The sequence below is a fragment of the Eptatretus burgeri genome, chromosome 12 (genome assembly GCF_056783735.1).
Source record: "Eptatretus burgeri isolate ZD-2024b chromosome 12, Ebu_testis_v1, whole genome shotgun sequence".
Lineage (NCBI taxonomy): Eukaryota > Metazoa > Chordata > Myxini > Myxiniformes > Myxinidae > Eptatretus > Eptatretus burgeri.
In genome coordinates, this window is record NC_140972.1 from 84,315,360 (window position 1) to 84,335,896 (window position 20,537).

General features: G+C 42.8%; 1 protein-coding gene across 7 annotated transcripts in view; it reads left to right on the forward strand.

Annotated features, from left to right (window-relative positions):
• Window positions 1–20,537, forward strand: part of ATP8B2 (ATPase phospholipid transporting 8B2) — a 145,893-nt gene that overhangs the window by 121,494 nt on the left and 3,862 nt on the right. For all 7 annotated transcript variants that reach the window (XM_085848702.1, XM_085848703.1, XM_085848701.1 and 4 more), the window contains 10 exons: window positions 8,124–8,288; window positions 9,926–10,037; window positions 10,542–10,644; window positions 11,389–11,491; window positions 16,294–16,477; window positions 16,980–17,203; window positions 17,517–17,600; window positions 17,799–18,044; window positions 18,282–18,420; window positions 18,974–19,104. In XM_085848702.1, coding sequence (XP_085704828.1) covers window positions 8,124–8,288; window positions 9,926–10,037; window positions 10,542–10,644; window positions 11,389–11,491; window positions 16,294–16,477; window positions 16,980–17,203; window positions 17,517–17,600; window positions 17,799–18,044; window positions 18,282–18,420; window positions 18,974–19,104 — 1,491 coding nt within the window. The remainder of the gene's footprint in view (window positions 1–8,123; window positions 8,289–9,925; window positions 10,038–10,541; window positions 10,645–11,388; window positions 11,492–16,293; window positions 16,478–16,979; window positions 17,204–17,516; window positions 17,601–17,798; window positions 18,045–18,281; window positions 18,421–18,973; window positions 19,105–20,537) is intronic.

Below are 20,537 nucleotides of genomic sequence, written 5' to 3' on the forward strand. Positions count from 1 at the left end.
ACTTAAGCGACCCGTTCCGTACTATCAGAATAACCGAGCGGTGTTATCGTCGACCTCGACGGTTCGATTAATTATCGGGCGTATTCAGCCCACTACCAACCCTTTACGTGAAGCGAGATGGGGATTCAATGGAGGAAAAGACGAAGCGAAGCGGGAGAACAGTTCAACAATAAAGCACATTTATTCGCGACGAACGGAAAGCACACAGATTCAATTCCACCAAAAGCACACAAAAAAAACACAATTCCATTTACACAAAAAGCAAATATAAAAGCGAAAACAATGCAGAGCTAATACCGACTACCGAGCACACGGCAACACTTATACAATTCTACTTCACAGACGGCGCCGACAACACATACCCAAAACCAAGGAAAAGAAATACCCTCAAGGATGAGGCGGGCCTGAGGCCGAGACCGGGTCGCGCCTACCCGTCTGGTGATGAGACGCGGAGCGGCGATGGCGCCTCAAATCCGCGGGCCTCGCAGACAGTGTCTGGCAGGGGGTGGGAAAGGGGGCCCCCTTGGTCGCACTATCTCAGCGCGGGGGGAAACAGGAGGGGGTTGTTGATGCTCGGGGTATAGAGGATCTTTATTACCCCTGGTGTGCGTCTCCACCTCGGCCAGGACGCGCTGCCGGCCTCCCTCGGGCGTGCAGCTCCCGGCACCGTCGCGAGCACCCCCTCGTCTGCCTTCGCCGCTGCCGCCTCTCCGCCTCTGGACTCTCCACCCTGGACTCTTCTTTGGGCTCTCCTCGTTCGACTTTCTTCAGCTTCTCCAGCTACTGCAGGCTTCGGGCTCCAGACTTCCACACACTTCTCACTCTGCTGACTGACGAACACCGTCCTTTTATCCCCCCGTAGCTTCGCCTTTGACCCCCTCCCTTCGACCTTTCACCTCGCTCCCCATTGGCCCGAGAAAAAGTGGGCGTGAAGGCTTTTTGATCCACAAATTTGCATATATCGATCGTTCTGGAGGCGGGGCCAAATCGCCCCTCGCTCACCGATTGGACGGCAAAAAGTGGGCGTGTGTCGTTTTTGATCCGTTTTTGAAGCACAAAATCCGTGATTTTGTACACGCTGTTCAACGTGCGCCCTGCACGAGTCCAACACCGGTACCCACAGCGGGGCAAGAACGGTGGCGATGCTACGGTTGCGAGGTGTGACGTGAAGGTCGTGGCGGTTGTGGTGAAGCGGTGGTTGTGGTTGTTGGTTGATGTTGTGGTTGTGGTGGTAATCATGGCGGTTGGTCCAAAATAAAGATAGTAAAAGAAAAACGGCTATCCTGAAGAGTCGCAGCTCGCATAAATGACATGTATTCCCACTAGACAACGGGTTTGGGCCTAACTACACATGCACTTACCGAGATACCTCACCTAAGGGACCTGAATGGTGGTTTGCGAATTTGGTAACCACAACAATATATATATATATATATATATATATATATATATATATATATATATATATATATCTATCTATCTATCTATCTATCTATCTATCTATCTATCTATCTATCTATCTATCTATCTATCTATCTATCTATCTATCTATATATATATATATATATATATATATATATATATATATATATATATATATATATATATATATATATATATATATATATATATATATATATATATATATATATATATATATAGTCCGTCTAAAAAAAGTAACGGGACTGACTTCACAGAAATTTTATTCCAAAAAATATATTGAAATCACAGCTCGTCCCCTTCAAAATAGTTTCCCTCCAGTCTCACACACTTGGCCATCCTCTTCTTCCACGTTTCGATGCACCCCCAGAAGGCTTCTTCTGGAATCCTCCGGAGCTCCATCGTCACAGCCCTTTTGATGGCCTCCACATCAGGAAATAGGGTCCCCCCTGATCAACCCCTTGAGCTTGGGGAATAGGAAAAAATCACAAGGGGCCAAGTCTGGTGAATACGGGGGTTTCTCCAGAGTTGGCATGTTCCTCTCCACCAGAAACTGTCGGATGCTCAGGGCACTGTGAGCAGGGGTGTTGTCATGGTGGAGTACCCAGGCGTTGTTCTCCCACAGATCCCTCCTCTTGTCCCGGACTGATCTCACGAGGTGCCAGATGATCTCCTTGTACACGTATCGATTCACTGTTTGACCCTGTGGTAGAAACTCGAAGTGGAAGATGCCCTTGATGTCAAAAGGGTTCGGGTTTCACCTTAATGCCCTTGACTTTGACATCCTTGCTTTCTTTGGTCTTGGCGATGCCGGACTTTTCCACTGACGACTCTGCTGTTTGGTCTCGGGATCGTATTCAAATATCTACGATTCATCACCAATAATGACTTTCCTGGGTAGGTCTGGATCGTCCTCGAGGCGCTCGATAATGTCTTGACAAACAGTGACTCTTTGCTGTTTCTGGTCCTTGGACAATAGCTTGAGGACCATCTTTGCACACACCTTGCGCATTTCGAGATTTTCAGTGATGATGCTCCAGACAGTGTCCTTGTTGATGGAAAGTTCCTCAGCAATCATCCGCACCGTGAGTCGACGATCTGCGCGCACTATCTGCTTCACATGCTCGATGTTGTCCACCGTTCTGCTCGTTGACGGTCTTCCAGACTGTGGATCGTCTTCATCTTCCTCCCGTCCCTCTTTGAACCTCTTGTGCCATTCAAATGCATGTGTATGTGACATCGTTTCTTCCCCGTCGACTTGCTGCAGCATTGCGAAGGATTCGGAAGGTGTTTGCCAAGCTTAGCAAGAAACTTCAGATTGGCTCTCTGCCCATGACTCATAGCGCGACGACTCAGACTAGACAATGTGTAAAGCACGACCTGTAAAAAAAATCACACAATGAGCACAGTCAACCATCACCATTCATATATATTGTTGCGAATTCGCGCCCGCCAGCATGCGATCGGCCACGTAACTCGAATGGCGGCCGCCTCGCCCACCGGAACAGACAATTCAGTCGTGACCCTCCATGAACTATCGCCCGGAACCAGTCACGGGTGGGGGTTTAACCTCACCATGATCGTGCCAATTGCCCACCCGCGCAGGATAGGGTTGCTCGCCAAATTCGACCTACCTAAGTACCTGCGCGAGTGGTCAACCGGGCGATCGTACCACGCCACAGGCCGACTCTGGACACGAACCGCTTAAGTGGTTCATTCCGTATTACAGGGATAACCGAGCGGAGTTATCATCGGCCTTGACGGTTCCGATTAATTACCGGGCGTTTTAAACCCACTATCAATCCCTTCCGTGATACAAGGAAAAGACGAAGCGAAACAGGCAAACAGTTCACAAGCAATGCACTTTATTCACACACACAGACACAAAGCAAGCACGTATATACAGCCATACAAAAATGCACATCTTCTTCTTCTTCTTCTTCTTTCGGCTGCTCCCGTTAGGGGTCGCCACAGCGGATCATCCGTATGATCCGCATAGTGATTTGGCACACGTTTTACGCCGGATGCCCTTCCTGACGCAACCGTGGTCGCCTCTTACGACACAGGGATATGGTACACCTATTTTAACCGGGGTATACACCGGACCAGTACACTGGTACTCATTTCGCCGACCTCGGAAGGATGACAGGCTGAATCAACCCCCTGGTGTATTAATTCAGTGGCCCAACGGGGCTTGAACTCAGGATTTTTGGATCCCAATCCGCTGCCCGAACCACTGCACCAACACCAGGGTCCATACAAAAATGCACATATAACAGTTAAAACAATAAAAGCAATGCAGAGCTACAACCGAGTAAAAGGGAATTATTTACACACGGCAACACTTACACAGTTTCTACTTCACGGACTGGCGCCACCCACAGACATTTACACAAAACCCCAAAAGAAAAGGAAGTCGCGACTTCCCTGGGCGCGTCGTCCAGCCTTGGGGAACCGCAGCCTTGAGGCCCTCCTTTGTCTCCTCCTGGCGTGGCGCACCGAGCTCGTCCCGCGCGGAGCTCGCGTCGACCGCCCGACAGCTCTGACGGGGTTTTTGGGGGAACGGTCGGGGTTTTTGGGGGAACGGACGGGGCTCGTTCGGCGCTACTTCCCGCGCTCGCGTACGGGGTCCCAGGGCTCGCGCGAGGATCGCAGAACAGGGCAGGAACAACGAGCTCACGAAGAAGCAGAAGGCTCACTCCAAACTCAAACCAACTCCGAACCAACCAAAACTGAACTCCGAACCAACCCAACTGAACTCCGAACCAACCCAAACTGAAGACCAACTCGTTCGTCCCTTTTGTGGGGGCCGGCTCCACCCTTCGCCCCGCCCCGTTTTCGGCTCCACCATCCTTCAAGAAGGTTCCCGAAAAGGGGCGTTCCCTCACCCCGACCGCCTCACTCTGTTCATCCACCAATCGGTGGTGAGCTGCCCTCCCCCCTTCCTTCACACCAAGTGTGGGGAAAAATGGCGGGAAAAACCCACAAGCGTCATTGTTGGTTTGTTTTGTTCTTGTTCAAATTAATAATAGAGAAAGAAAAACGACTAACTGAAGGATCGCAGCCCGAATGGATCACATAAATTCCCTCTATACAATGGGTGTGGGCTAACTACACATGGACTTATCGAGATATCTCACCTGAGGACTCTTTATGGTGTAATGCGAATTTCCATAACCGTAACAATATATTGCTGGAATGTTGCGAAAGACTCTGACGCAACCCGCTCATTCAAGTTGTGTAAGTGGAGCACACAGCAGGGTCAGTCCCGTTACTTTTTAGACGGAACTCGTGTGTGTGTGTGTGTGCGTGCGTGCGTGCGTGCGTGCGTGTGTGTGTGTGTGCGTGTGTGTGTGTGTGTGTGTGTGTGTGTGTGTGTGTGTGTGTGTGTGTGTGTGTGTGTGTGTGTGTGTGTGTGTGTGTGTGTGTGTGTGTGTGTGTGTGTGTGTATGTATATATATATATATATATATATATATATATATATATATATATATATATATATATATATATATATATATATATATATATATATATATATTTATTTCTTCTTCTTTCGGCTGTTTCTGTAAGAGGTCGCCACAGCGGATCATCCATTATGATCTGCATAATGATTTGGCATAGGTTTTACGCCGGATGCCCTTCCTGGTCGCCTCTTATGACACAGGGATCTGGTACACCTATTCTGTCTATATATATATACACATATATATATATATATATATATACATATATATACATATATACACACACACACACATATATACACACTTTTCAGCGCTTGTATGGACTCGATTCTGGAAAGGATGTCAGAGAGATCAAGTGCGGTGCATCGTTTTGGAAATGCAAGATCTCTAACCTTGATTTCAGCGATGATGCACTCATCTTTGCGGATATGAGACAGAGACTTGATTCCTTTCGTGCCAGGTCTCTTCGGAGAATCCTTGGCTGTCGCTGGTCAGACTTTGTGTCCAATGAGCAGTCGCTGAGAGAGACTCAAATGAGATTTGTTACCTGCATCGTCGGTGAGTGTCAGCCGCAGCTGTATGGACATCTCGCTCCTTTTCCTGATGCTGATCCTGCTTACCAGATTCTCTCATCGAAGGGACCCTCGTGGGTGGAGGAGGTTGTGGCAGGTTGATCGGCATCTCAAGGAGATGGAGATGGGCCAGGCATCTCCTGGAGGGTAGCCAGATGGAGGTCCCTGGAGTACCGGCGGAAAGTGGATGCTGCAACACGCTGCTCTGGCGCATGTTCCCATATCTGACCTGACTTTAGTCAGGTGAGCTTTTGAACAGTATCCGGAGGTGAGTGAGTGAGTGCGTCAGTCAGTCAGTTTGTAAACACTTCAGTCATTATTGCTGATCCATATACACGATTTTGATGAAACTTTGCCACAACATTCTTCACCCATGATGTAATAAAGTCTATCGGCCGCATCAAAATCTGCCCTCATTAACGGGTCCTACAGGGGGGTTTTTTTGACCCCTCAAAATAGGTATTTGCTCTCTTCGACGAAACTACACGAACAACTTCGATGAAACTTGACCACAACATTCATATTACGTGCGTTTCCAAAGTGTGTCAACCGCATAAAAATCTGCGTTCATTAAGATGGTCTACAGGGGGATTTTTGACCCCCAAAGGTATTTGCTCTCTTCTCCGAAACCACACACAATTTTGATAAAACCTGGCCACAACTTTCTTCACCTGTGATTTACCAAAATGTATTGACTGCATCAAAATCTGTGCTCATGAAGGGAGTCTACCGGGGGTTTCTGACCGCCAAAATAGGTATTTGCTCTCTTCTCAGAACTACACCCAGAATTCCGATGAAATGACCGCAACCTTCGTCACCCTTGATGTATCAAAGTTTGTTCATGGCATTTAAAAATTCAGTGTCTAAGGTGGTCTGGGGGGGGGGGGGGGGTTGAATGACTGTTGCTCCTGATCCAGGTGAACTTCAGGGCAGGTGGTCCTATTTTTGTTTTTTTTCTCATTTACAGATGCTCTCTGATGATTCTGTGATTCTTCCCGATGTATTGGCTCCAATGTTTGTCAGCACGCAAAATTACCGTTGCCCCCCATTGCCTCGTGTCGCTCACTGCATATATATATATTTTTTCATTTATTTTTATTTTCATTTACGGATGCTCTCTGACAGTTCTGTGATTTTCGGGGTTTTTTTCGAGGTGTATCAGCTTTGATGTCCGTCGGCACACAAAATTTCAGCTTTCATTCACCTGGAAAGTACCAAACATTGATATCTGTCAGTCAGTCGGTCAGTCAGTGAGTGGTTAGAAAGTCACCATTCCGATTAAGAGGTGCTCGAAGCACAAGGTGTACACTCCCTCATAGAATGGCATGACAATTCACTTTTTGGGGGGAATCCACTCTATGCTAATGACTGCCAGTGAGCCTAGCCTGGTGTTGGCTCGGTGGTTAGGGTGGCGGCTTGGGATCCTAAGGTCCTGAGTTCAAGCCCCGTCGGCTGCTGAATTAATACACCAGGGGGTTGACTCAGCCTGTCTTCCTTCCGAGGTCGGCGAAATGAGTACCAGTTCCAGTGTGTGTACTGGTTGAGGGGTACTGCATCAGCGATACAGTCGCGCTTCAAGAAGTGATAGCAACCCTGCCAGCTAAGCTGCCATACGACCACCACCACTGCCAGTGAGCCAAAAATGTATCCATAGATTGATTCCTTTCTTCCAGGGGGTGGACTGCCGATCCTGCTAAAGAAAAATGACTGCCTGTCCTGAAGCTCACCTGGATCAGGGGCAACAATCACTCGAACCCCTCTTAGACCCCCTTAGACGCTGATTTGTTTTAATGCCATGAACAAACTTTGGTACATCAGGGGTGATGAAGGTTGTGGTCAAGTTTCATTGAAATTCTGTGTGTAGTTCAGAAAAGAGATCAAATACTTCTTTTGGGGGGGGGGTCAGAACCTCCCCCGTAGACCCCCTTAATGAGTGCAAATTTTGATTAGGTTGATAAGTTTTGGTGCACCCACAGGTGTTTAAGGTTGTGGTCAAATTTCATTGATATTGTGTGTCATTTCGGAGAAAAAAAAAAGAGACAATACCTATTTGAGGGTTTTTATTTTGCCAAACCTCAAGCGAATAAATGTTGATTTGCATTATTGATGGTCTGCTGTGTCTTTTAAAGTATTATTGTTATTATTACTTACTCATGATCTGGTGATGATGTGTGCATTGCATGATTGGAGTTTTCGTTAGGTGTTGTGCATGGGTGGGTGTGGTGTTGGGGACTAAGCACTGTTTTTTTGGCTTACCTTCTCTAGTTGTTTGCACCATCCAGTTTTTGCCATTCGTATCAGAGGTGTGTATTGTGTGGGTGCGTCATTTCAACACCTCCAGTACAATACCCTTTGATTGGTTTCATACACACTTGCAGGTTTATGTTATCAAACTGACTGTAAATCCTTTTTATTGCTACGGAATGTGTTATGGCAGGCACCCTTTTGGTGAGTAAGTGATTGACATGCTTGTCCGTAAATCGATCACCATGTACTCGTATGATACAGATTTTGCATTGCGTGCTTATGAGTTGCTCTTGTGTCTGTACATCCAGATATATTGTAGCTATTTGAAGACACCTTCACATGATGAGGGTGGGGATGGTATTTTTATGAGCCAGAGAATGACATTTTGTGCTGGCAGATGTTTGCTGGCGAAGGTCTACGCACCCTGTGCCTTGCCTATAAAGACCTGGACGAGGCTGATTTTGCGGAGTGGTCCAGACGTCATCATGAAGCAAGTACAGCAATGGATGAGCGTGAAGAAAAACTTTCAGCTGTTTATGAGGAAATTGAAAAGGACATGAAGGTATGATCGTTTTGGTCATTGTTCACAATGAATCGACACAGGAGGAGAAGGCCATTTCAGCCATCTTGCCTACACTCCATCAACAGCAGATTAAATTAATATATTAGTGTATTGAATTGTTTAAGTAGTGGGAAGGAGAACAGTGGGGCAGGCATAGGGACATAAATATATTGTTGTATATTCAATTATTTTTGAAGGGGGGTAGGGAGGGGTGAAGCCAAATCAGCTTTTTCGGACCCTCACAGTTAAAACTCGGAAAAATCAATCCACGACGTCATTTTTTTTAAACGCGTGTGTGTGTACGTCCGTCCAAGGGCACGTGACAGCAATGTAATTCCTCATATCCCGGCTGTAATCCACGTGTGTGAGTGTTGCGATCATTTCATCTGCCTGATTGTCAGCAGAATAACTAAACAATGAGGGCAGTGGGAATCGCCATATTTGGCACAGACCTTCATCTTTGGAACGTCTCAGATGAGTTCAACTTTGAGCTCACAAGTCAAAATGTAAAATGACATTTAGTGCAGGACTGTATTTACTCACACCACGGTCATGGGCCGACACATGAGCAATGCGATAATCACGTCTGTTTGTACAATATGAAGCTGTGTGCCTAATTTCACAGTTATGCCTGCTGATATTGTCGAGTAATTCTGCCGACAAACGGACAAACTCGCAGACGCAAAGATCACAGTATTTGTATGCTGAGCAGAGAGAGGAAGCAAATCAAAAGAGTATTGTAAGCAGGAACAAAGGGCTCAAGAGACTATAGTTGAGAGGGAAGGTTGACTCTCTTGGGCAGACATTCTCTATTGAGATCAACAGCAGCCGTGGCCAAGGATCAGAAACAACTAAAACTAACCAGTGCTTGAAATATGCATCCTACTTTTCATCTCCCCATCCATGATGGGGTTGGGTGGAGGGAGCTCGGGGGCCAAATTTATTTTGCACCTGTGATTATCCTGAGAATATGTGCAAAATGTGAGGGAAATTGGCCAAGCAGTTTTCGATCTTGAATTTAGAGGCTACATGCATCTTAAAATCAAACATTAATTTAACCCAAGACAATAAATTCCAATACTCCAACAGAAACTAAAACTGCAAATAGTAATTTTTTTTAAAAAATAACAAAATGGAATAAATCTTCTATCTCCACATACTGTGAACATGCGTGCAGAGTTACTTGATTTTGAAGAAAATTGTTTTTAGTGCATCAAATCACAAGTTTGGGAGGTCGGTGGTTCAAAGTCCAGCCAATTGTCATACCAAAGACTTTAAAGTGGAATGTGCTGCTTCCTTGCTTGATGCTCAGCATTTAAAAAGGATAATGCACGGACAAACAACCATTGTGCAGGCTTGTTGGGCCTCATGGCCTCCTCCTGCTTTGAAGTTTTTTTTTTTTTTTGAAAAGGAACTTGTATTAACCATGACTTCTTGGAAGAAACACATAATGCCATGAATCGGAGCCTCCCTTGGCTGCATTCTAGTTATTATTATTGTTTTAAAACCAAAATGCAACATGTTGGCAAAATGATACTTGAAGCTCAACTGTAAATTTCTCAAGTGAAACGGACTTTACAACATGCAAGCACTACACTACGACGTGGTTCTCATTGACATGTGATGGTGTGACACAGCTGCTCGGCGCAACGGCGATTGAGGACAAGCTGCAGGATGGAGTACCTGATGCCATTGCAAACCTCGCCAGGGCTAATATCAAGCTTTGGGTGCTCACAGGAGACAAACAAGGTACAAATGCACACAGTCGAGCAGGAGCTGAAAAATGGACTAAATTTATTTTCGGGTAAATGAAGAAGAGATATTAAGAAATATTAATATCTTATTAACATCTATGTACATCGAATTTTTTTTTTTTTTCAAATATGAAATAGGCTCAGCCGAGAAACGAACAAAACTTGTTGGGTTCGAGAGGATCTTCTTCATTTTTGTTCCGGTATCTGCTCGGGCGTGTGTTTAAAGCAAACTCATTTTTATCTCCAGTTTGTTATCTTGGTTGTCTTTATTGGTTTTCTGGTCTACAAAAGATATCAGGAAATGAAAATTGCTTTACCTTTTATTTTGCCAAATAGACCCAAACACAGTGGGTTATGCAGTTTATTCTTCTTCTTCATTTTGTTTCTGGTATCGGCTCGAGCGTGCATTAAACGCAAGCGAATTTTTAGGGTTATGCATGCACTGATTTACTTACCTTCTGCTGTTCTATGAAAGTCCATTTGTTTTATTGTTTTGCAGAAACCGCTGTGAACATTGGCTACTCATGTAACATGCTTTGGGATGACATGGAGATGTTCATTGTTTCTGGCCACTTGGAACAGGAAGTTCGTGCAGAGATAGAGTGAGCAGTTTCCAAATATCAAGACCAAACACAAATTCTTATACATATTTGGAACTTGAGTGTACCAGCTTCATATATAAATGTTGAATATCTCACAAAATCCACTGCAAACAATAGCCTTTTGCACTGGTATTTTTATTCTGATTCTGATGTACCGTACTCTACTACGGAGTACTGGTGCTGCTGAAGCAGTTTCTTGGAAATGGTTTACTGGGCGATTTGTCATTGCCTTCCCAGCACTAATTAGTCCAGGAATTTGGAATTGGCCATGGTGCTGGCGATAGTTCGCCGCCTCTTCACAAAAGACACCATGGGATCTTTCACGCCTACCAACTAATGCTGGCAGATGGGACGTCCCGTTTAACCACCACTTGAGGGACGGCACACCCATTGATTAATCACCCTGCCTATGAAACACCGGGATGACAGTTTATAGCTGGTTTGGGATTCAAACCTAGGTTCTACAGCTTTGAGGCATGTGTGCATACCTCTGGGTCATCTTGCCAGCCTTTACTATAATACGGATTCCGATTTTGGACTCTGGATGAGCCCAATTTTTGGCATCAAAGAATAATGTGGGTCTGTCTTTATATTATTTGTGCAAAAATGGCATAAGTCCAAAATATAATATTGCACCTAGTGATATGGAACATCATTTACTCACCACTTATACGTTTATTGAACCGATGGAAGCAGCCAAATATTGTGATAAAATAAGGAACTTGCTTGCCACTGCTTGCACAGAAATGCCATGAAGAAGATCATCGAGGTTGAACATTTCGAAACCGTTCCTAACAAGACGAGACCCATCGCAGAATATGCTCTGGTCATCAACGGGCATAGTCTGGTGAGATGTACATTGCATGTTTAGAGATAATTTGAGGGTATACCAAGGAACCTGCTCAAAGTAAATGCTCTCTCTCGACTCTTGAGCCTGTTTTGTTTTGATGAATGGACGAGTATGTTCCTTATTGTGCAGTATTTCTATGCTTTGCTGACTTCTTGCATACGACCCTGCCATGCCTGGCTGCATGTAGATCAAGCCTCTTGAAGAACCCTCGCCATCTTTGTCTCTCTCGGCACTACTTGACTGATTGCTGTTCTGGTGGTTTATACCTCACTCGGCTCCTTTTCTACTGTACATCAACAGATTTATCTTGGTCGTCCGTCCCTCCTTAGCTAGTCAGCCTTCCAGCAAATCGCTCTTTTGTGATGGTCCCCCCCCCCCACCCCACACACGATGGACATGCACAATTATTCTCTATCTCCTTATTTGAATTTCTTCCATGATGTTTTTGTCTTTCCAGTCCTTTTTCACTCAATCTGGCCAGGATATTCACAAAAAAAAAATTTACGCCTATAAATTAAGGATTCTAGTGTCTGTGCAATCACGTTAGTGTATCATTAATCCTTTAGATAATTCGAGAATAAAAGGTATGGCTTTTACAGTCAATGCTTATGACTTCACAATATAGAAGTTTTTAAGCATATTGTTTTGTACACATTTGAATGGGTGGCCATTTTTTTTTCCCATGCCATCCCGACATATGGAGTACTGTCGAACTCCCTGATATTTTTACCTAAGCCAGCGAAGGTGGAAGGAGGTTATTTATGTTTTCACCCCTGTTTGTTTGGTTGTTTGTGTTTGTTTGGTTGTTTGTGTGCAGGATATCTCAAAACGTTGGGGATGGATTCAGATGAAATTTGGTGGGCAGGTTGAGTGTGTGACAAGGACGAAATGATTCGATTTTGGTGAAGATCCGGATCCAGTTGCTAGAATTTTTAACTGTGATTTTTAATTGGTGATTCTTCACCATTGAGAGATCGTGCTAAACTAATGTATAGCATGATATCTCAAAAAGTTGTGGACGGATTCGGACGAAACTTGGTGCACAGGTTGGGTGTGTGACCACGACGAATCGATTCGATTTCGGTGAAGATTCGAATCCGGATTATGGATACGAGAATTATTTAATTTTTAAAGTGATTCTTTACCATTGAGAGATAGGGCCAAAAATGATATATAGCATGATATTTACTCCCACTGAAGGATTCGGAGAGGGTATTGCATTTGGGTCGGTTTTTTACTTACGAAATCTAAAGATTTCGTAAGTATATTGATCACTTCCGTTTCTGTTTGTTTGTTTGCTTGTCGGCACGATAACTCGAGAACGGAAGAAGCTACCAATGTCAAATTACACCACGTGATTCAGGAGGGTGATGGCTCGCGCTGATTAGATTTTGGTAAAAATCGGTCAAAGGTCAAGGTCACAGTAAGGTCAAACATCCCCAAAAAAAGTTATAACTCGAGAATGGAAGAAGCTACCAATGTCAAATTACACCACGTGATTCAGGAGGGTGATGGCTAGCGCTGATTAGATTTTGGTCAAAATCGGTCAAAGGTCAAGGTCACAGTGAGGTCAAACATCCAAAACATTCGATTTTTGATGGTTTGGTACAGAATCATCATAGAAACTTCTGGTTTGCGTCACTACCTTCTCTCGAGACAGCTTTTATTAAACAAGGTCAGAGGTCAAGTTGACGATTTCGTAAGTACCAGTCTATGACTGCTTGTTTGTCTGTTTGTTGGTCTGTCTGTCTGTCCGCACAGAACTTCCGTGTTTTTCTCCACAACTGCTTGTCAGATTGAGACGAAATTTTCACCATTGGTGAGACTACTCACGTAGAATATTTTAATTATAATTTTGACATCATAGCTCACATGGTGTGGCAGCCATATTGGAAAAACGGCAAAACTTTGGATCTCTATCTGAAACCGCAACAAGGAAAAAATTGAAACTTGGCAAATAGCAAGTACTCCTCATGGGAAATGTGTGATTTTTTTTTAATGACGTCAGAAGTGCCCTCGTTCTGACATCATAATTGCATATGTAGGACGCCACATCCGATCAGTACGAACATTTTTGAGGGTCATCTAGGGATAAAATGGTCCACAGAAAAAAAAATAATGACATCATCGGTCACGTGATTTGGCAACCATATTGTTTTTTTTAATAAACCTTCAAAAATCTCCTTCTCTGAAGTGGCTGAACAGATCGAGGCAAAAATTTACATGTTGACCGCCTGTCCATGAGGAAGAAAAGGTTCAAACACACATGATGTCATTCGTCACATGGTTTTGGCAGCAATATTGGATTTACCATAACACCTATAAAAATCTCCAAAACGGCTGAACAAATCGAGGGGAAACTTCACACAAGTGTTCCCCAAGCCATAGATGTACAAGTGGCACATAGCAAATACTCCTCATGTGGAATGAGTGTGGTATTTTTACGAGGTCATTGGTGCCTACGTTATGATGTCATAATTGCATATGTAAAACGCTACATCTGATCAGTATAAACAATTTTGAGGATCTTCTCGGAATAAAATGGAGCACAAAATGAAATTTGATGACGTCAAATGGCTGAAAAAATCGAGGCGAAACTTTACACATATTACCGCCTATCCATGAGGAACAAATGGGTCACACATATGATGTCATAGGTCACATGGTTGGGCAGCCATATTGGATTTACCCCAAAAACCTATTAAATTAAATTGAAGCAGCACTCAAATTGAAGTTCTGCCGAGGGTTTGCAATCTCTGATTGCTCTTTTTCTTATTCAAAAATCTATTGGACCCGATATGTTCTACACTGGATCAGGCATTGCGTGGTGGAGGTATGCACTCCACCAAGTGCCCTTCTAGTTGAAGTTGTATTTCTGGTCCAGTGGGAATTTGAGTGGAAACATGTAACTGGATCTCAATTTTAAGTCTAAAAGTAATCCTCACCTTGTTAATGACTATCCAGCCATTTTCATTTGCAATGCAACACACTTGCTGTTAAGCCCAGAGCGGAAGATTGAACAAAACGGTTGTCTATATCAGTAAAACCTTCACTGAAAGATCCAAAAAGCTATCTCTGCTGAGAGTTTATCTCACTTGAACCTCCAGGTATGAGAGCGTTAATTGAACGGCAGAAGCAGGAATAACTTGAGATTACGAGATGTAAACTATTGAGGTTACGCGCACAGTATCAGATGCATCGTTTAGGCTCTATATTAACTTTTCTATGGCTTATAATGTGTTATTGGCTTGACCATTTGTATGATTGACCCTCATTTCATCAGTTAATACGTAATAACGCAGATTTTCACAGTATGAACTGGTTTACATCGGGTTGAATCGCCCTGTAAAAATCACTGTCGCCTACTTGGAGGATTGAGATTTGAAGTTTGTTGGACTTGACAAATTGATTGGAATTATGGCTTTGTGACTTCTGAGTAACATGTTTTTACAGATGGATATATATTTCCTTTGAACCTCAGGATGTGAAGGAACAGTGGAGTCTAGTATACCCTCAGTTATATAGGCCTGGACAGATCAATCGTCTCTTCCATTAAAAAACAAACAATTTTTCATCTGTACATCATGAGGCATCTATACCTCAATTTGTCCTACACACTTTGTCCTATGTATAAACAAATGTCAAAACGATACATTGATCCCATGGAGATGACATTTGATAAATCAGATATTCTAGATTAAATAGTCATAATCGTATTGCTAAATTGGTTCGTCTTTCAAACGTGCTGTCCATCAACACCTCATGCACTCACCCATGCACATCCAAGATGTATTCTACACAAGCTGATTTTATTTATCATTCTGTTACCGATTGTTTTTATCTTATCCCTCCTTGCTGATGTCAATCTCTGCATACCCGTTCGTATGTAGTGAGCCCATCACCCGTGCAACGGAAGACGGGATTTTGATATCAATTCTGTCTGTGTGTCTGTCTGTCTGTGGCGTATCATTTTTAACACTTGAGCTTTTGCCATCAAATTTTCAACAAAGCTTTATTAGCCTGTCCCCCTGCGCAGTGGGAGACCGAGTTTTTTGCAATTGTGTGTGTTTGTGTGTGTGTGTCCGTCCATCCAGGCCGTAACTCTTTTGCCATTTCAGTTTTTGTCATCAAATTTTCAACCAGACTCAATTCGGAGAATTTGGAAAAGACAAATTAATAATTTTGGCAAAAGGTGAACGTCGCATAAGATCATCAATTTTCATCCAGTTGACCGAAATTTTAATAATTTCCGTATTGTGTTACTGAATTGGTTCACCAATTAAAAGCTACAAACCGATTGTTTGTTTTGATAAAAGGTCAAGGTTGCATAAAATCATCAATTTTCATCGATTGACTTGAAATTTGATCAAAATTTGCATTTTGCACCATTCAATTTGTTTTTGCAAATTTGAGCAGGGTTTGCTTATTGGGTAACTGAAGCCTCTTGTTTTTTGAGGTCTCAAGGTCAAAAAAATTGCTGTTTTTGTTTAGCATACTGAAGAATAGTAGGTCCAGATACAAAGCGGACACAGGACAAGCATTGCATTTTCAGATGCTTTCTAGTTTGTAAATGTTGCTCCTCAATGAGTCTAGAGCCTTCCATAAAAATGTACAATGCATAAAGCAACAAATATCCAAATTGAAATAATCCTGAAACATTCGGCAGTCAGATACGATAAGAGGTGACTGCTCCGAAGAGCTTGCATTCCAAGGGCATTGAAATCTGACTGCTTAATTATGGTAGTGAACATTTACCATATATGGCTGTCCATGATGCCTTAATGTTTGTATTCCCACAGGCCTTTGCTCTGCAGAAAACGATGGAGATGCAGTTCCTGGAGTTGGCATGCCTGTGCAAAGCTGTCATCTGTTGTCGTGTAACACCACTACAGAAAGCCCAGGTGGTGGACCTGGTGAAACAGAACAAGAAGTCGATAACACTTGCCATTGGAGATGGAGCCAATGATGTGAACATGATTAAAAGTGAGTATAAAACCATGCGGTTACAGTGACTGAGTAACAAGGACATTGGACTGGCACCCAAGAGGTTATGGGTTCCAAAATGACTAAAAGCTGAGTGTATTATTTATTTATCGTTATATTAAGCTTTAATAACCCGAGTTACTCTCATGAGAATTATATTGTTGCTGTCGGATTTCCGATTAAACAAACCCAGCTGGCTAATTAATGACGTGATGCCAGTCCACAGTTTGTGGTTGACTCATAATATCCTCAGGCACCATATAATGGGTACAAAATTTCACCTCAAATGGGCATTGCCCACATATCCACCATAAAAATAAATAAATAAATAAATAAACATATAAACTTTTACATAGTTGGTGCGGATCTGCATAAGTTTCATTTTTCTTCACATGCAATTAATTGTTTAATAAATTACAAAAGCTATTTGTCAAGAAAACTTAGAATAAAATAACATCAATGAAGGATCGTTGTCTCAAGTGGCTTGTATCTTGCATTCCAGCGGCACATATCGGTGTTGGTATCAGCGGGCAGGAGGGCATGCAGGCAGTACTCGCAAGCGATTTCTCCTTTGGCCAGTTTCGTTACCTGCAGCGGCTTCTTCTCGTGCACGGTCGTTGGTCTTACCTGCGCATGTGCAAGTTCCTTTGTTACTTCTTCTACAAGAACTTTGCTTTCACTCTCGTACACTTCTGGTTCGCCTTCTTCTGTGGCTTCTCAGCCCAGGCAAGTACCACTGTAGGTTAGGGAGACAGGATATACGTGTCCTGCCCCCTCTTCCACACCATGTTTGCACCACGCCCGGAAGCAGTTTTAATTGGACCCAAAACTCGACCATTTAGAAGTGAGCGAGTTATCAACTTGGCTCGATCCCGCTGGTGCTTATGAGACGGCATCACATTGATGAAAAACGGAATACTTTGAACAATAACATTAACAATAAGAACTGACTGCAACTGTTGTTCATTTAATGTTTAAAGCCATAAAAAAGAATGTTTCATCAATGTCCTCTGATGACCGATTCCTATACTCTGCACAGACTGTTTATGACCAATGGTTCATCACGCTCTACAACATTGTGTACACTTCCTTGCCGGTGCTTGCCATGGGTTGTTTTGACCAGGTAAGGAACAGTGTGGTGGTCAGTAATCGTGTATGCACGGGAAAATGTAATATGGCTTTGCAAAAATGCCTTCATATTTGAGAGAGAAAGATTGAGAGTTGAAGTTTGTTGGACTTGACAAATTGACCAGAATTATGGCTTTGTGACTTCTGAGTAACATGTTTTTACAGTTGGATATATATTTCCTTTGAACCCCAGGATGTGAAGGAACAGTGGAGTCTCGTGTACCCTAAGTTATATAGTCCTGGACAATTCAATCGTCTCTTCAATAAGAAACAATTTTTCATCTGCACATCACGAGGCATCTATACCTCAATAGTCCTCTTCTTTGTGCCTTACGCCATGCTCTGCACCACCATGCGCATGAACGGTTCCGAGTTGGCTGATGGACAATCACTTGCTGTAATTGTTTCCACAGCTCTCGTCATTGTTGTCAGTCTTCAGGTAAGTCTTTCCTCACAGTTCTGTGCTCAACTTTGATTAATTAGCGACTGGATATAATAGTGTAATGGCTTCATGTGGGCCAAAATTTAATTTACGTCCTTGTTACAAATGACATGGGGCCGGATTTGGCAATGTACATTTATATATATTTTTGGGGAGCACACACATTGTGGAACAAATGAACATGGAAAGTTTTTTTTGCTTCTAAAGATTTTGCGATGCCTGTTTGCATTTCAGGTTGGCATTGACATGGCTTATTGGACACCCATCAACCAGATCTTTGTGTGGGGTAGCATTGCGATGTACTTTGCAATAACATTTGCACTATATAGTGATGGCATGTACACCATTCTTCCTGGAGCCTTCCCTTTCATTGGTAATTTATTTATCCAAGCTTTCATTAGCTTTCAGAGAACAAACATTTTTGGTGTCAGTAGTGGGATACAGACAAGGTCATAACAGTGGACTCATTTTATCAAAATGAATGAGCAAAGGATTTTGAAGATTTCACTAGGATATCAGACCTACACACGAACAAATGTCAAAACTGAATCACATTTATCATGACATCACTTAATAATGTCGCTGAATAGATATATATGGTGGAACTTGAGGATACAGTTTCTGGATCCAGAGTTTACCAACACCTCCTCCCAAAACATTTCTGATATGTAACCTGCTTTAACCTTTGGCTCAAAAACTCGAAGTGACTCAAAAGTGTTTAAAGTCAACAGTACCAATGTTACACCAAGTTATTTTGCTACCGAAGTAAATCCACATTTGGAAGAATTTGTTCCGATAATCTTGAGCTCATGTAACATGGACCTACTTTTACTTCGATGTACAACTTTTGTGTGGTGTAGCTTTGTAGTCGATGAGGTTTTCATTTTTTTTATGTGACACAATTTGTGTGCGGGTGTTGAACACAGGGGCATCACGTGCGCCGCTGAGCCAACCCACAGTGTGTCTGACGGTCTTACTGACAGTTGTTATCTGCATGGTTCCTGTGATCGTCTCTCGCTTCATACACAATGACCTCCATCCCACTTTAAGCGATATGGTATTAGTTGCACCACACTTGCATTGCTACACACACCAGCACTGTTTTTAGTTATTATTAATGGATAGGACTGACACTGACATATTTTCTCGAAGAAGGAATTTTGATAGAGCCAAGCCTCACTTTGAGATTCTATAGTTTTCATACAGAAAGACTGTAGTTGCATATAATTGTATAGTTTGTGGTAATTGTAGTTTTGGGGGTTGGGGGGGGGGGTTAAACTTTGTGTTTCTGTCGAGTGATGTTTAGGAATCAATAAGAATTCCCAATAATTATACTTGTGTGTTTTCAACCAAATAATGTGCAAACATTTTGAACTAGAATGACACTCGGTTCAGCGCATACCTTCACCAGGCTGAACAGTTTACATTTTGTATCCCACTGATAGGATCTGCATCCAGACCTTAACCAAAATGTAATTGACTTGTTCTCGTCTCCTACCCAATCATCCACCAAGTTTTGTCATAACCCGTCCCCAACTTTTTGAAATATCGTTCTACATGTCGTTTTGGCCTTATCTCTCAATTATGAAGAATCACTTTAAAAATTTAAAAATTCTCCGATCAACATCTTCACCAAAATTGAGCCAATTCGTCACACAACCAACTTATCGACCAAGTTTCGTCCGAATCCGGGCATAACTTTTTGAGATATCCTGCTCACAGACAGGCAGACGAGGTGAAAATTTAACCTCTATCCACCTTAGGGCAGAGGTAACAAATAAAAATAATAAATTTGCATCGAGCTAAAACGAAAATGGTGAAAGCATGTTTCAACTCCTCAAAATCAGACAAATAATTATCATTCATTGTCTGGAGGATCTGACCCATAACATAATGTCATAAGTTGCTGGTTGTTGTAATGTGAGTCGTTTATGATAAATTGCTGAGACCTATCTCAGCTAAACATCTGCTGTCAGATATTGCTAACTACGATTCCTGTGAACTCAGAGCAAGTATTAACAGAAGTGTATTGTACGTTAATTGCCTGTGGTTAACCATTGTTTCACTCTCTCAGTATACAACTACGATGTTAGACTTGGAGTGAAAATGTTTAAGTAACATTTCCCTCATGACAAAAAAAATCGAAAATAATAATAATTAGATGTTATTGCAGTTACTTTGCTACAGCAATGTCTCATGCTTACCACCAGTTTTAATTGTGATATCTGGCCATTCTTGGAACATAATGTGTCGATTGGTGCCGTTCATTGGAATTATCGTCAAAATTCTATTTTTGTTTCATAAAAAGGCAACACTGCAGTGAGCTTGCTCACTTAAAACCTCAGGTTTTAAAATATTTTAGCTCCCATTGGACTTGGTCCGTCCGAAACGGGGGCTTTTGGATTTGGTCTCGATTTCCGTGTTCGTGCGTGCGTCCGCCACCATATCTCTGACGTGTCTGGACCAATTTTTTTCATACTTGGCACAAAG